The following is a 15,406-nucleotide window of genomic DNA, read 5'->3' as shown; positions in this document are numbered from 1 at the left end:
TTAATGCTCTCTCCCTCTCCCCAGATGGATGTATTAAAATTCATATCCTACCATCCTGGGAAGCCCCCCCTACCTACCTTGTCCCCCTCTGGCTATTGGTTTACATAACCTAGATTTGCACACCTTCCCAGCTGCCGTGCAGCCGCAGTGAAAGAGTGAATGCATAGATTTGCATTGAGCTCTGAATCTGAGCACGGTGTTTGCTCTTGGACAAACTGTCGTGAATGACGGAGTTTCAGAAGAATCAAGTCATTTGAATTTACATTGCAGACAAAAGTATGCGTGTGTGTGCACGTGTGTGTACGTGCGTGTGTGTGTGTGTGTGTGTGTGTGTGTGTGTGTGTGTGTGTGTGTGTGTGTGTGTGTGTGTGTTTTTCACCCTGAAGAGGAAAAAATATCTTCAGACAAATCTCTTATCATGAATCTAAACACAAAATGCCTTCTTCCAAAAAAAAAACCCAGAATGAAATAACTGAAAAGCTAAGACCCGAGGGTTTGAGCTATCTTGATTTTCAAAAACGCAAAGCGGCTGTCATGTAAAGACTGATTGTCCAGAACTATAAAAAAAATGGTGAAAGCAGATAACCAATGTTGAAAGTCAGTGCCATTCCTTCTCACGTTCAAGGTGAAAGGTCACATGTTCACTGGGGGATTAGCGCCAAGAATCCGAGGGCCGTTGTCTATCAAAAGGAGGGGTCACTCCACAGGGGGGGACAGGCTCGGTTCAGGGTCGAGGGGTCTGCTTTGGGAACAGAAGATAAATGCCAACAGCTCAGCGCAATCCACTCAGTCTAATGAAAGGTGTTATCGCAGGAGGGGCCCCGTAGCCTCCGAACGCACCTGCCCACTATCGCACCCGCACTGGATTATCCCCGAAGGGGCGAATGTGCACGCCTTCAATCATTTCCTCTATCACAAGGATCCATCTCAGTGTCGGGGAAGCGCCGGCGGAGATGGAGGGAAGCGTACCAGGCGGGTGCAGACACAGAGGCTATTTCACGCCTTTAGTGGGGAACTCATCACTGGAATAATAGTGCGGGAGGGCCATAGCGTCTGTTTATTAGAGCACTGGCCGAAAGGAGGCGGGGTGCAAGACGTTGGGGAGACAAATAAGGAGGAGGTGTGTTGGTAGGGATTGAAAGGGTAAAGGGAGGGTGGTGAGAGGGGCAGGCTTCCGTGTATGCTCTATATGTCATATGTGGAGGGGATTAAACATTCCCCAAATTCAGAACGGCCCCTGAGAGGAAACCGTCACTCCAACGAGGCTTTTTGAGTTCTGACTTCTACTTGGAAGGTAGCATGTCGGTTACTCCATTTTGCCTTATACAGGAGAGGTTCTTTGTTCAAATCTGGTCTATAGGCTCCCTTTGGAGATCATAACTTTTTTTTAACTTCCACTTGTGAAAAGTTTGCATGTTAAGCCAATAAAATGTTGATCAACATTCAATCCAAGACATGGAAAACGTGGAAGGAAAATGTTGTTAGAAGTTCTCCCTCATCCATCAAGACCCCACATTATCCATTGGGAGGAATGATCATGACCAACTCCCCTGCGATGGACTCCAGACCAGTCGAAGGTTGAAATTCTTCTTGGCCAAAGTCAGCTCCCATCACGTCCGAGCAAAAAAGAATGAATTATCTACTTCTGAACCTATCCTCTCCCCTCTTCACATTCTTCTTCTTCTCCTCTATAAGGCGACATTATACTTTTTTCTCTAAGGATGCAAAATCCACACAAGATTCTCCACCAGTATTTTCCCCCCCTGAGCACTCTCATATCCCAGTTCCAAAGCTTACTTCACATCTCTGTTGCTGCAGTCATGTCAAGCGCAGCCACCACGCCCCAAACCGCCTGAAAGTCATGAACGGACATGACAAGGGGGAATATGTTTGGTTTATTCACGTGGGTCTTATGTAATGTCTTCTTTACTTGTACATTTTCAGGGAGTTAGTAATACATGAAGACATCAGAGGGTATTATTTAATGATGGGTTCTCCGTACGGGCTCTTCTAAGCCAGGGGATCCGTGACACTCAATGCAAACTGCAGATGTTAATTGAATTTTAACTGAATAAATCGAGAACTCTGAAAGATCTTGTGCAGGGATGTGATCTTGAGCCATATGCTTGCAAAAAAGATATGTGACAATGTTCGTGTGTGCCCTCGTAGGTATCCGACCGTTGCGTGGTGGCTTTGGTGCCCAAACAGACGTCGTCGTACAACATCCCACCCTCAGCGAGCATATCACGATCGTCCATCAGTAGATATGGTGAGTCGTCCCAAATCCAGACTTTCATGGTGCATAGGTAGATAATAACAACTAGATCAGTGTTTTTCAACAGCTGGCACCCTGCGACCAACATGTTCCCATTTTCAGACACTTCAGTGTCTGAAACTCATGACACCCGGGCAGTCATCTCTGAAAAAATGCCTGCCCGTCCATAAAGTTGCCTGCCCCATTTTTTCACCACTTGAAACACAATAAGAGGACTCATTCAAAAAAAAAAAGCATTGCGAAGTATAACTTACGTTAAGCAAACAAACGTTCATTTGGCAATTTGCATACTCGGCACGGCAGCCAATCAGAAGCCTGTTTCGTTCTTCGGACTATACCGTGACTAAAAAGTGTACTTGAGAGTTTTGAAAGCCGCTTAGAAAGTGGAGGCCACGTGGCTCGTAGCGGTTTGCTTGGAGCTTTTGCTTTATTGCGTTACTTGGTGTCACTGTATTGGGGGGGGAAAGTGTCTTTGTAGCTCATCCGAGCCTTTGAAGCAAGGTGAGTGAGATCCTCACCGAGCGCCTCTCAGCGTGCGATGCTCAGACTCCAAATCTCTGGGGATCTCGGTACCGGGAGACTCTTGCTAATTAGTGACTGAGAAAGTGATGCGTTCTCGCCAAGGAGCAAGGAGGCAGAAATGTGAGAACAGAGTTGACGTGCTGAGGGACAATGAGTGCTTTGTAACGTTTTTAAATGCCGTGATTTGAGTAATAAGTTAGTAGTATTAAGACCGGCACATCTGTACCTGTTCCACTCAACAAATTGACACTGTATTGTAGTCATTGACTCATAGATCCTGATACTGCCCAAAACGGATCAATATTTTGATTTATTTGACAAGGTATTTTGATGTGTTCTGAAAAGTGCGTTGTTACAGCAGCAGCGGTAGTGGAAGGTCTCTCTAAATAAAATTGTATTGTGTTGTATTGACTATAGCGTAGCTCCATGTAGTGGCTGCTTAACGCAATAGCAGACACTATTTTGGCATTGATTCTATGGGCCTTTTAATGAGGTGAATACAGTAAAATTAAGATGAGAGATGCAAAACCCATGACAAGAAATCATAACTCACTCTCATAATCCATAAGAGAAGTTCGGAATCCTCCAAAGAAGCAACACGAGTTTCATGCCATGTCATCCCTTATGAATGGTTCTATTTGTAATTGCGTGTAAAGTATCACAAAGTCATGCTTTTCTGGTGACCCGCAAAACACTGACATATTTCTAACTCTTGAACGTCTTAATCTTTCAAATAGATTCTTCGTTCCGATACACCGGCAGTCCCGACAGTCTGCGGTCTCGCGCTCCCATGATCACACCGGATCTGGAAAGTGGTGTCAAGGTGTGGCACCTGGTAAAGAACCATGAGCACGGAGATCAAAAGGAAGGAGACCGCGGCAGCAAGATGGTGTCTGAGATCTACCTCACCAGGCTACTCGCTACCAAAGTAGGCGCTGAAAATATAATAATAATAATAATAATAATAATAATAATAATAATAATAATACTACATTTCATTCATAAGCGCCTTTCAAAACTCTCAAGGCCACTTTACACTCACAGGATAAGTTTTTCTCTGGGTGAGCAGCGGCAGCCACACGCGCCAGCGTTCACTCAACCCCGAATAACTTCAAAATTGTATTGTGCCTCTTTGCAATTTTTTTGCTAATGATACTAGTGCAGCGTGTTCGACCGGAAACAAATTCCGTGTGTGTTCTACATACTTGGCAATAAAGATAAAGATGATTCTGAAAAGATAGAAAGCTAGCTAGCTCATAGAATGCTAGATAGCTAATAATAATATCATTAGCTAGATATCCAATGTTTCTTCGCTCAAATTGCTAGCTAGCTAACTATATAACTAACAGATAACTAGCAAGATCGATAGATAGCGAGCTAGCTAGATAGCTAATATGTTTCCTGACTTGACTTGAAAGATTGCATCGGTAAATTAACTTAATTGACCTTTTTAATTTGGTTTGTTAATTCTGCACTGTAATTGTACTCAAATTTACGTATAAGACTTACGTACTTGATAGCTATATCGCTTTTCTGATGTCAGTTAGGAAACAAAAAAAATGGTGTCGGTTGTCCTTTAAGGCAAATCATTCATCTCTCTGCTCTTATGTCCCCCGCAGGGAACGCTACAAAAATTTGTTGACGACCTGTTCGAGACATTGTTCAGTACGGTTCATCGGGGTAGCACGCTGCCGCTCGCCATCAAGTACATGTTCGACTTCCTCGACGAACAGGCTGACAAGCACGGAATATATGACACGGATGTCCGCCACACGTGGAAGAGCAACTGGTAAGAGGCTCAACCTTTGCTCTTGTGAAATAAGAGCACTGAGAGAGAATTCGTCCATTTGTGTGAGCAGCGCTTAGCCATTCCCTTTGTCTCCATCCTCCAGCCTTCCGCTGCGATTTTGGGTGAACGTGATCAAGAACCCACAGTTTGTGTTTGACATCCATAAAAGCAGCATCACGGACGCCTGTCTGTCTGTGGTCGCTCAGACATTCATGGATTCGTGCTCCACTTCTGAACACCGCCTAGGCAAAGACTCCCCTTCCAATAAGCTCCTCTACGCTAAAGATATCCCCAATTACAAGAGTTGGGTAGAGAGGTAAGCTTTATGGTTCACCCACCATTCCCAATGCGGTCTTCTCTGTGACATCAAACTTGGATTTTCTTTGTTGGCCCACACATGTCGCAATCCGTCATTGTGCGTGACAACTTGCGAAATGCACTCTTTGACGGTTGAGCCCTCTGAAATTTTCACCTTAACTCATTCGCTGCCATTCCCAAATTTATTCGAGAATCTAAAAGTGTGACGTGAAGCGCCATTCCCAAATGTGTGTGTGTATGTGTGTGTAGTTTACCTTATAACTTCATTCAACCATTCTCATATCAGCCTTTCAGTCTAATGTTTCACGCCTTAAAGGACAACCGACGTCTCCGGACAAGTTGTGTCCATAATTTTTAAAATGGCTTCAAATGACTTCTACTGAGCGTATTTTGCAAGGATTCCACCGCATATAGCTATATTTTACCTTTTAAGACTCACGCTGAATATTCAGGAAGTCTTGTTTTTGAGTTGGTGACGTGTCCATACGTGACGTCACTGAAGGAACGCCCCTGACCGAAAAAAAGGACACATTGTAGCAGTCCTTCCATCACGTCAACGCATTTGGCTGTACTTGTTTGGTCTGAAAACGTCATGTTGCACCATTGTTGCACCATGGAATTTATCAGCCCGTGGAAACAGGCTGATTAATTCCTCACACGGAGCTTGGTCGCCATTTTCTGCCTCTTTTTTGGTGATTTATTTCCCCCCAATGTTGCCTCAAAATGGCACGGAATAAATTATTTAATCGATTGCAAACTGGGGTGGACACAATTTTCGACATCATCTGGCAGTGAATGAGTCAAACGTTCATGTCAAGTTCACGTTGTTGGTTGCGAGCGATGACAAGCGCTGTTCCGCAGGTACTACGCTGACATCAACAGGCTGCCAGCCATCAGCGACCAGGACATGAACGCCTACTTGGCCGAACAGGCTCGACTCCATTCCAGCGAGTTCAATATGCTGAGCGCCCTGAATGAGATCTACTCCTACATCAGCAAGTACAGCGAGGAGGTACGTCGGCCTTTTTCTGTATGACAAGGTGGTTGGGATGAATGTGTTTCATTAGTTACGACACCAAGGGGCTGCTTACTTCAAACACTGTGCTGAAAACTGCCCAGCAAGCAAGAATTCTATCGTTGTGATCAGCATTTGGTAAGAGGTCTCAGAGTGGACATTTTAGAAAACAAACAGAAAAATGGAACTCTTGCAGTAGACATGAAAGGACAACCGACGCCTCCGGACAAGTTGTGTTCATAATTTGTAAAATCATTTCAAATGACTTCTACTGAGCATATTTTACAAAGATTCCACAGCATATAGCTAGATTTTACCTTTTAAGACTGGCGCTGAATATTCAGGAAGTCTTGTTTTTGAGTTGGTGACGAGTCCTCACCCGACGTCACTGAAGGAATGCCCCTGACCGAGAAAGCGACACACAATGCATTTTGGGTACTTTGTTTGGTCTGAAAACATCGTGTTGATGGCGAAATTAGAAGGAAAACACATAAATAACGCGATGGTGAATTGTGTGTTGCACCAAGACTACTATTCGATACTAGTTGACACAAATTCGCAGCAGACAAATCAGCCCATTTCCAACGGAGCTAGGGCGCCATCTTGTGCATTTTCCGGGACGCTACATTGGATTCCAGACGCCTCAAAATGAAACGGAAGGACTTCTTTAATCGATTGCAAACATGTATGCTTTCCTCTTCAGAACTATTTGAATCATATTCATAATTGGATGAGTAACAAGAAAGCATCTCCTCCGAATCTGAAGCCATTGTTTTGATTCTAGAATAAGGCAAGACGTCTTGGCGTGATGTCACGTACAAGGGGGCGGGACCTTCTGAAACATTTCTGAGGTCATTTTGAAGTAGTTTTGGGACACTTGAAGTCATTTTGATTGGTGTTTTGAATTTGACTAAAAATATCATACTGCGTGTTTTGGGTATTTTAGATGCTACAAAACGTTTTTCTGATGTCAGTTAGGAAACAAAAAAATGCTGTCGGTTGTCCTTTAAGAAATATCAACTACACAACATCATGTTGCGGATAAAAAGCATGAGCAGGATTACACACAGGAAACACACACACAAATATAAGCGAGATGACAGGAAGCATAAAAAGGAGGAAAGAGAAAAGAGGGAGCATTTATGAGAACGTTCTCTGCTTCTAATGTCAGCTCCTCCTTTGGGAGTCTGACCTTTACGTTTGAAACAGCGCGCTGCTCTATCTCGTCCTCCTTCCTTGTATGCCTCCTCTCTTTGCGTCCATTATCCAGCAAGCGTCACGTGAGTTTTGCAGCTTCTGAGCAACACATTCAAACATGCAGCACGTTTTACGTTTGCTGCCAGATTGAGTCAAAGCGAAGGATGTTTGCGACTTTTATGCACCAGAAAAATCTCGGATACTAAGTAACCGATACCATCAGCCTGAGTAGTTGATACCTATAATTTGTCTTAAACCAATGGCAATATTTTCTTTAAAATATGTGCAAAATTAAGAGACATTTTTCATTATCTTTTTCCCCAATTCTTCACAAATTACCTATTTATCATTGAAGTGATTGAAGTGCAACTTCTTTTCGGAAATAGAGAGAAGTACAAATAATTTAATTGTAATACGTAATGCTTCAAGTTACAATTAAGTATGTTTTAGCAGAGTTTTGGAATTGATGATTGCCCACCTTTATGTTTGTTGTCTGTCATGTATTATACAACACGTGTATGTTAAGCTAAAGGATCAGAATACTTGCACTCAATTAGAAATACAGTAAAGTCTCGTTATATCGATATTCAAGGGAGTCCGAAAAAATATCGATATAACCGGGACTATCGATATATCCGACCCTGTTTGCATGTAATTTTCTCCGTGCGTGCATAAAAACAGTATCGATATAACCGGGACTATCGATATATCCGATATCGATATAACGAGACTTTACTGTACATGTACAGTGCTACCTCAGCTTATGAACTTAATTGGTTCCCAGAAAGTCTAAGTGCAAGTGAACATTTATTTCCCATAAGAAACCATTAAAAATGAGAATAATGCGTTCCCAGGTCCCCATAAAACATAATTTTCACCTAAATAAGCCTTAAAACTACACAAAATATTCCTTATTTTATGTATAATAAATTTGCTGTTGTATTGTAATGAAAGAAATAAACTGTACAGTATAACAAAGTTGTTTTATTTACCTTTGTGATGGTCGTTGATGTAGTTGCCTCTTGATGAGATCCGAGTGAAGTTGCGGCGCTTTCTCGGTGACAATACCCTCACTCACATTGTCCCCTGCTCGCTTAATCCAAATCAACAGAAGTTTTTCAACCTCTTCTATTGCCCGAGACAGTTCCTTAGACAACACGGAAACACCCTTAGCCACACGTAGCAATGGTCGACCTTCTTCTGCTCGACCGTCATTTTCTTTTGTGTCCTATTCGGCTTAAAACTAGCCTGTGGTGGGGTCTTTTTCGGTCCCCCAAAAAAAACAAAAGTATCCACTTCATAACAAACCACGTCTCCACTGACTGCACTCAAAGATAGTGTGTGTGTGTGTGGAAAAATAGTCTGCCAGCCACCGTGGCAAATACGGTAATAAGAATGAAAAGGATGCTATTAATACAAAAGTGTCCTCAACGTAGGTGACAAAAAGTATCAAGGTATGTAGAAAAAGAAGACTATTTGCACTTTGTTGTTTCCACCTTTTGCCCTGAACGTTGCCGTCACATTGATTGAGATTCCTCCTGACAGGCAAGAGAGAGATGAGAGAACCAAACGCAGCACTTGTCTCAATGTGACGCTTGAACCATGACAGACGTCGCATTTAGACGACAGGCCTCAAAGGATAAAAAGTGAAAGGCTAATAGATTGATCGGTAGATATTCCTCAACAAAGACAAAGCAGCTTTTTTTTGGGGGGGGGAGGTACTTTTCTGACACTTCTGAAAAATGAAAAACGGGGTTTTCTTCTGTTTCTGAACAGCTCACGGCAGCCTTGGACCAGGACGACCACGCTAGGAAGCAAAGGCTGGCCTACAAGGTGGAGCAGCTCATCGCAGCGATGTCCCTTGAGAGCTAGCTGAGCATCAGACTTGCGCAGCCATGTTAAACGTGCAATACGGACATTCGCATGCTTTGGTTTGTGTCTCAGACTCCGCCATTTTGGCACATGACCCTGGAGCTTCCGAGGCTCTCACATTGGAAAGGGACGCCAGCATGGAAGGCCACAACAGGACTTTATTTATTTATTGGTGTCGTCACCCAGGACATTGTCCAAAATGGAACTTGTGTGTGTGTGTGTGTGTGTGTGTGTGTGTGTGTGTGTGTGTGTGTGTGTGTGTGTGTGTGTGTGTGTGTGTGTGTGTGTGTGTGTGTGTGTGTGTGTGTGTGTGTGTGTGTGTGTGTGTGTGTGTGTGTGTGTGTGTGTGTGTGTGTGTGCGCGCATGGGAAAAGCAGTCGAGATCTCACGCTGGACTGCTGTGTTCAGATTTTATTTTTATACTCTGACTTTTAAATACATATGATCAATTATCATCGGAATCAGCACTTGGGGACCGCGACATTTTGGTGTTGGTCGAACACTCTTCTTCGGATGGAAGAGTCACGTGGCTTAGTGTACAGGACCAAGAAGAGAAGGAAGAGGACAGACGGCATGCATCTGTAAATGTAGCAGTGTTGATAAGGCGTAATAATGGCGTGATAATTGTTTTTTTTTTTTCTGAAGGATGAATGGAAGTGGGCTTCCAGGACGTTTTATTTATTTATTTTTGTGGAGCTCCAAATGTTTCCGTCCAATAACTTCCCGGGATCGAAGCAGTTCCCCGCACCGCTGCTCATACCAAGCCAAAATCCTCAGTTTGCATCCTGTTTTCATCTCGTGGTACTGGGCGACATCGATCGCAGGCCTCGATGGGACCTCCGCCGTCGTCTTTGTACAGGCCGCAAGAAGCCAAGATATGTGGGTCTTGTTTGACCGAGTGTTAAAAGACTCTTGCGCAAAAATCGGTTCATGCTTTACAAGTGGAACTTTACGCCGCGCCACGGTTTGCTAGCGTAAAAAGATAACATAACATCAAAGAAAGGAGATCATCGTGAAACCTGTACATCAGACTCATTCTGTTCAATTACTCCAGACGGTCACAAGGCCCGTATATTGTCTGGCATTTAGACTCCATATGTTGTCCAACGCGGTTGACTCACACTCGCGTTCACTTATTGGAAAACATATCAGACTGTTGTACTAACGCAGACCTACAACAGGAGTGCACGGGTGTCAAACTTATTTTTTGCCACATTGTAATTACAGTTTCCTCTCGAGGGCCGTTATGAATTTGGGGAAGCCATTAGAATGTTTCATCTCCTCCACATATTACATACAAAACGAACAACAAATTAATGAATAACTAGTTTTCAAATCTGAAATGAAGAAAATGAATGCTTTTTTTTGTGGTTGATATGGGACAAATGGAAATTTTGGTTCGGGCTTTAGCAAGCATCATGGCACTTGACATGTTTGATTTGCTGTTGCGGGCCGAACAGAATGATGTGGTGGGCCAGGTTTGGCCCCCAGGCCTTGACTTTGACAACTGTGACCACCAGAAACATGATTTTTTTTTTAAATAACTTACTTGAACCTCCAGGATCATTCTTCGTACACTGGCCAACAGATGCGCAGGACTGTGATCACCATTGTCTTAGTAGCAGGGTGTTCACTATGAACAAAACAAAAAGCAGATATGGGTCAAGAAAAGGAATTCACTGGCATTCCATTAAAGGACAAACGAAACCATTTTTTTTTGTTTCCTGACATCAGAAAAACGTTTTTTTTTTTGCATGTAAAATACCCAAAACACGCAGGCTGATATTTTTAATCAAATGCAAAACACCAATAAAAATGACTTCAAGTGTCCCAAAACTACTTCAAAATGACCTTGGAAATGGCGAGTGTCCAAAGGCCCCGCCCCCTTGCACGTGACGTCACGCCAAGACGTCTTGCCTTGCTCTAGAATCAAAACAATGGCTTCAGATTCGGAGAAGATGCTTTTTTTTGTTACTCATCCAGTGATGAATATGATTCAAATAGTTCTGAAGAGGAAAGCATACATGTTTGCAATCGATTAAAGAAGTTCTTCCGGGTCATTTTGAGGCATCTGGATGAAATGTAGCGTCCCCGAAAATGCACAAGATGGCCCCAAATCTCTGTTGGAAATGGGCTGATTTGTCTGCTGGGAGGTTGTGTCAACTAGTATCAAATAGTAGTCTTGGTGCAACACACAACGATTCACCATCGCATTATTTATGTTTTCCTTCTAATTTCGCCATCAACGCGAAGTTTTCAGACCAAACAAAGTACCCAAAATGCATTGTGTGTCGCTTTCTCGGTCAGGGGGCGTTCCAAATGTGACGTCACGTCAGGAATCGTCATCAACTCGAAAACAAGACTTCCTGAATATTCAGCGCCAGTATTAAAACGTAAAATATAGCTTTTATGCGGTGGAATCAGTAGAAGTCATTTGAAGTGATTTTACAAATGATGGACACAACTTATCCGGAGACGTCGGTTTTCCTTTAAGGTTCCACTTTGCAAATGAAATGGCTGGAAGTAGGATTTCCCAACCTGTAATATATTTTCTCAAAGAAAAATGCACATTTCTTACTTACCCTTGTTTGCTCATGGCACATTGTTTAAGCGGTGTAATGACATCACGTATGAAAGGTGGCCTTAGATATATCCTCTGTTCCTTTTTTTTGTCAATATCGTTCATCCTTGACGAAGTAAAGGTGAAAAAAAGCATAGGCCGGTTCAGGCAGACGTTGGCCGGCTCACCGTTTGAAGGCAGACGTCGGGGAATAACGATGGGGAAGGAGGGAACGGATGGGCGGGAGATTCACCTTCATCTTCCCGCTCCCGCTTTTGATGCTGCTCTTTGATCCCACTTGCTGGTTTGGCGCCGGACCTGAAAAGCTAACAGGCAAGAGGAAGTCAACGCTTGGCGATGCTGACCGCACATGCGAACGTGGCCACGTTGCTTCTCTGCCACGTCAGGACAACTTCCGTTTTGAAAATCAAGTCCTGTTTCTCGACATCTTTGCAAATGGATTCACCAAATGCATCAGAGGCCCAAGAAAATCACGTGAAAATAATACTGCCGTCAGACTGGATCCACCAGAGCTGATTAGGTTTCATATATATTTTTCTATTTATTTGGATGTATTTATTTGTAAAAAAAAAAAAAAGAAAGAAAATAAATACATAAAAGGGAACTTGTACATCAATACATATTCAGACCAATGTAAATACCTTTTGATCTTGGCTTGATGGTATCGTTTTTTTCTAATTAGTATTAGACTTGACTTTTTGACAAAATATCCAAAACCTGCACGCACGTTTTGGCCCAATTTAATCTCTTCTTCTGCGAATGATTCCTCATTTCTCATGATCAACCTATATCCTTTCACGACATTTTGTGCTTTACCGTGAAGACCAAAATCCCTCGACTAACACAACATTCGTCAACATCCATCAGCACGCCAATCAATGCCTATTCAAAAAATCGTCGTCATCTTGCAAAGTGTGTTGAAACTCAAATGCACTCAAACTATCAAAATTGTTCCATGAGTTGGTGTAAATGCACATCTTTGCTGAGCGTTAAAGGACAACCGACATCATGACGTGGAATGCCATTCCCGAATACGTTTGGGATTTATTTTTCTTGCGTGGTGATAAAGCGCTGGTCAGACCTCTGGCAATGTTTTTCCCTCCCACGAGGGCGAATCATTTGCCTTTTGTATAGTTCAGATAACTCCAGACCCATATAACTTTGTAATTAACAGTTTTTTCTGATGAAAAAAAGAGAGTCTCCGGTTTCTAATGCTGCATTGAATATTTATGAAGTCCTAAAACTCAATATCCTGTGGGTCCTGCAATTTGAGGGAATTTGTAAAAAAAAAACCTCGCACTGGAGTGGACACATTTTTGCAAATGGTCTGGCAGTGAACGCGTTAAACTCAATGAAAGAGTTTCAGGAATCATGAACTAAAAAGGATCCAGAGACTCCAAAATGTACAATCAGCCAATCAGTCTTCCCGAACTCAGCCTATTCAGAACGAATCCTCCTCATACCTTGCTTGTACAGAGTCATGCTTTTTTTTTTTTTTACTCATTTGAAACAGGACCTCAATGCCTTCTCCTCTTCCAAGGGATGAAATGTTCATCTCAATGCATTCCAAGGCTTTGATTTATCTCATCCTCCTGAGATTGTCAGCTCCGAGTGTTTTTAATTCATGCTTTTAGCAGTGTTTGAAATAACATCTGCCCGGAGGCCCGTGGGCGTACAACTTTCAAAACGTCTCGGCCCGAGTGGCCGACAACTTCTTCAAGAATAAAATAATAATTTTCAAATCAAACATTTGTTTTATTCAATAAAGAAAAAGCTACAAGCAAACCGCTACAAGCCACGTGGACTCCTCTTTCTAAGCTTTCAAAACTTTCAAGTACACTTTTCAGTCACGGTATAGTTCAAAGCACGAAACAGGCTACCGGTGCCGGGTATGCAAATTGCCAAACGAACGTTCGTTTTGCATACTCGGCACCAATCAGAAGCCTGTTTCGTGCTTCGGACTACACCGTGACTGTAAAGTGCACTTGAGAGTTTTGAAAGGCGCTTAGAAAGAGGAGTCCACGTGGCTTTAAGCAGACAACGCAATGCAAACATTGCGCACCATGACGACAAACGACAACTCAAGAAAAATCTTCAGCAAGGAATATTTACCATAAATTAAGCAAGCAAATTTGTGGTAGGTACTTCCTTAATTTAAAAAAACATTGATACTTAGCAACAACGTTTTTTTTTTTTTTTTCAATTATTGTTTCAAGTTGTGAAAAATGGGGCAGGCAACTTTTCCGAGTTGCCTGCCCGGGTGTCCGCTAACTTTTTGTCATGAGTTTCAGACACTGCTTTTAGTTTGGCCCGCTGCTCCATCTGCGCCTCCTGAATACCCACCCACAAATAAATAAAAAATAGCTAAATGCACCTATCTGTTCATACGGTATTTCTTTTTGTAATTATTCAATGATAGCGCGTTCCTTCGCTCGCTTTGGATCAATGCTACACTCCAAAACAGATAATACGTTTTTTTTTCACACTCTTGTTCTTCCTTTTTCGATGCTCACGTGATATCTGGATTGTCGTTTCACAAGCCGGCGTGTAGCTGTTTGCTTCGAAAAATATATTTTGTGCATTATTTTTACTCTCTCGGTTTGTCCAAGGGCTGACGTTGTACAAGCTTTTGTCTAACTCTTCTCATTCCGTTTGCCAAACAACGCGTTCCGCTGCAGTGTGTTAACAGATTGCTCATTGTGTAACTCCAAAGTAGGAATAGATAACAATTCCATGTGACACACCTTGAAAAAAAAATCAAAAGAAATCTTTGTCGACACTGGAGTTCTGTACAAAAAAAAAAAAACGACTTACTGGCAATGATAATACTGGCTGTTTGTGTGTGTGTGTGTGTTATTTTATAAAAGGTCTTGTGAAAATTGTAAGAAATCAAGGTTGTATTTAAAAGCAGTTGTTCTCATTTTTTTCAATTGCTTTGATTTTTCTGATAATATATTATTGTGTAACTATTGTAAATATGAAGCACACCTATTTTGCAAGCCAAGGATTCACTTTATACCATTGTTATATATATATATATATATATATATATATATATATGAATAAACTTTGCTGGTTAAAATGGTGCGTTTGTATCCTTTGGATTTTTTTCCCCCCGTTGAAGCTAATTATCACAGTAGGCAATGCTTAAACTGTTTAGACAAATTTGAGAGTGGCGCTAAAAACACAGGATTTGTAATGACCCTGTTTTTGTTTGGATAAATGAAACATGATGGGGGAGCACTTTTATCCAAGTGCCATTTAAAGAACAACCGACATCACTTTTTTGTTTCCTAACTGACATCAGAAAAACGTTTTATAGCATCTAAAAGATCCAAAGCATGCAGTATGATTTTTTTTAGTCAAATGCAAAACACCAATCAAAATGACATAAAGTGTCCAAAATCTGCAAAAAAAAAAAAAGAATCTGGAAGTAGCCCGTTTCAGAAGGTCCCGCCCCCAGTTGTGACGTCACGCCAAGACGTCTTGCATTGCTGGAGAATCAAAAAAATGGCTTCAGATTGGGAGAAGATGCTTTCTTGTTACACATCCAGTTATGAATATGATTCAATTAGTTCTGAAGAGGAAAGCATACATGTTTGCAATCAATTAAAGAAGTCTTTCTGTGTCATTTTGAAGCAACATTGGGGGGAAATGGATCACCAGAAAACCAAGCTCTGTGTGAGGAATTAATCAGCCCGTTTCCACAGGCTGATAAATTCCTTACATGGAGCTTTGTCGCCCTCTTCTGCCTCTTTTTGGTGCAACATGACATTTTCAGACCAAACAAGCATTGGCGTAATGGAAGGACTGCTACAATGTGTCCTTTTTTTTCCA

General features: G+C 42.1%; 1 protein-coding gene and 1 long non-coding RNA gene across 3 annotated transcripts in view; one reads left to right on the top strand and one right to left on the bottom strand.

Moving 5' to 3' along the window:
- LOC148904124 (uncharacterized) overlaps positions 1-5,621 on the bottom strand; it is a 388,679-nt gene extending 383,058 nt beyond the window's left edge. Inside the window, exon 1 of the long non-coding RNA XR_016117268.1 lies at positions 5,564-5,621. This is a non-coding gene — a long non-coding RNA (uncharacterized LOC148904124). The remainder of the gene's footprint in view (positions 1-5,563) is intronic.
- Positions 1-13,042, top strand: part of plxna2 (plexin A2) — a 163,564-nt gene extending 150,522 nt beyond the window's left edge. For both annotated transcript variants that reach the window (XM_089014559.1, XM_089014549.1), the window contains exons 27-32: positions 2,170-2,269; positions 3,535-3,725; positions 4,417-4,586; positions 4,690-4,902; positions 5,766-5,916; positions 8,893-13,042. In XM_089014559.1, the coding sequence (XP_088870685.1) occupies positions 2,170-2,269; positions 3,535-3,725; positions 4,417-4,586; positions 4,690-4,902; positions 5,766-5,916; positions 8,893-8,988 (921 nt within the window). In that variant the 3' untranslated portion in view covers positions 8,989-13,042. The remainder of the gene's footprint in view (positions 1-2,169; positions 2,270-3,534; positions 3,726-4,416; positions 4,587-4,689; positions 4,903-5,765; positions 5,917-8,892) is intronic.
- The last annotated feature ends 2,364 nt before the right edge of the window (positions 13,043-15,406 follow it).

The sequence above is a fragment of the Hippocampus bargibanti genome, linkage group LG01, assembly GCF_051943395.1.
Source record: "Hippocampus bargibanti isolate YZ-2025 linkage group LG01, ASM5194339v1, whole genome shotgun sequence".
Lineage (NCBI taxonomy): Eukaryota > Metazoa > Chordata > Actinopteri > Syngnathiformes > Syngnathidae > Hippocampus > Hippocampus bargibanti.
Note: the sequence above shows the minus strand (reverse complement) of the source record. Positions and strands in the feature narration are given on the sequence as shown.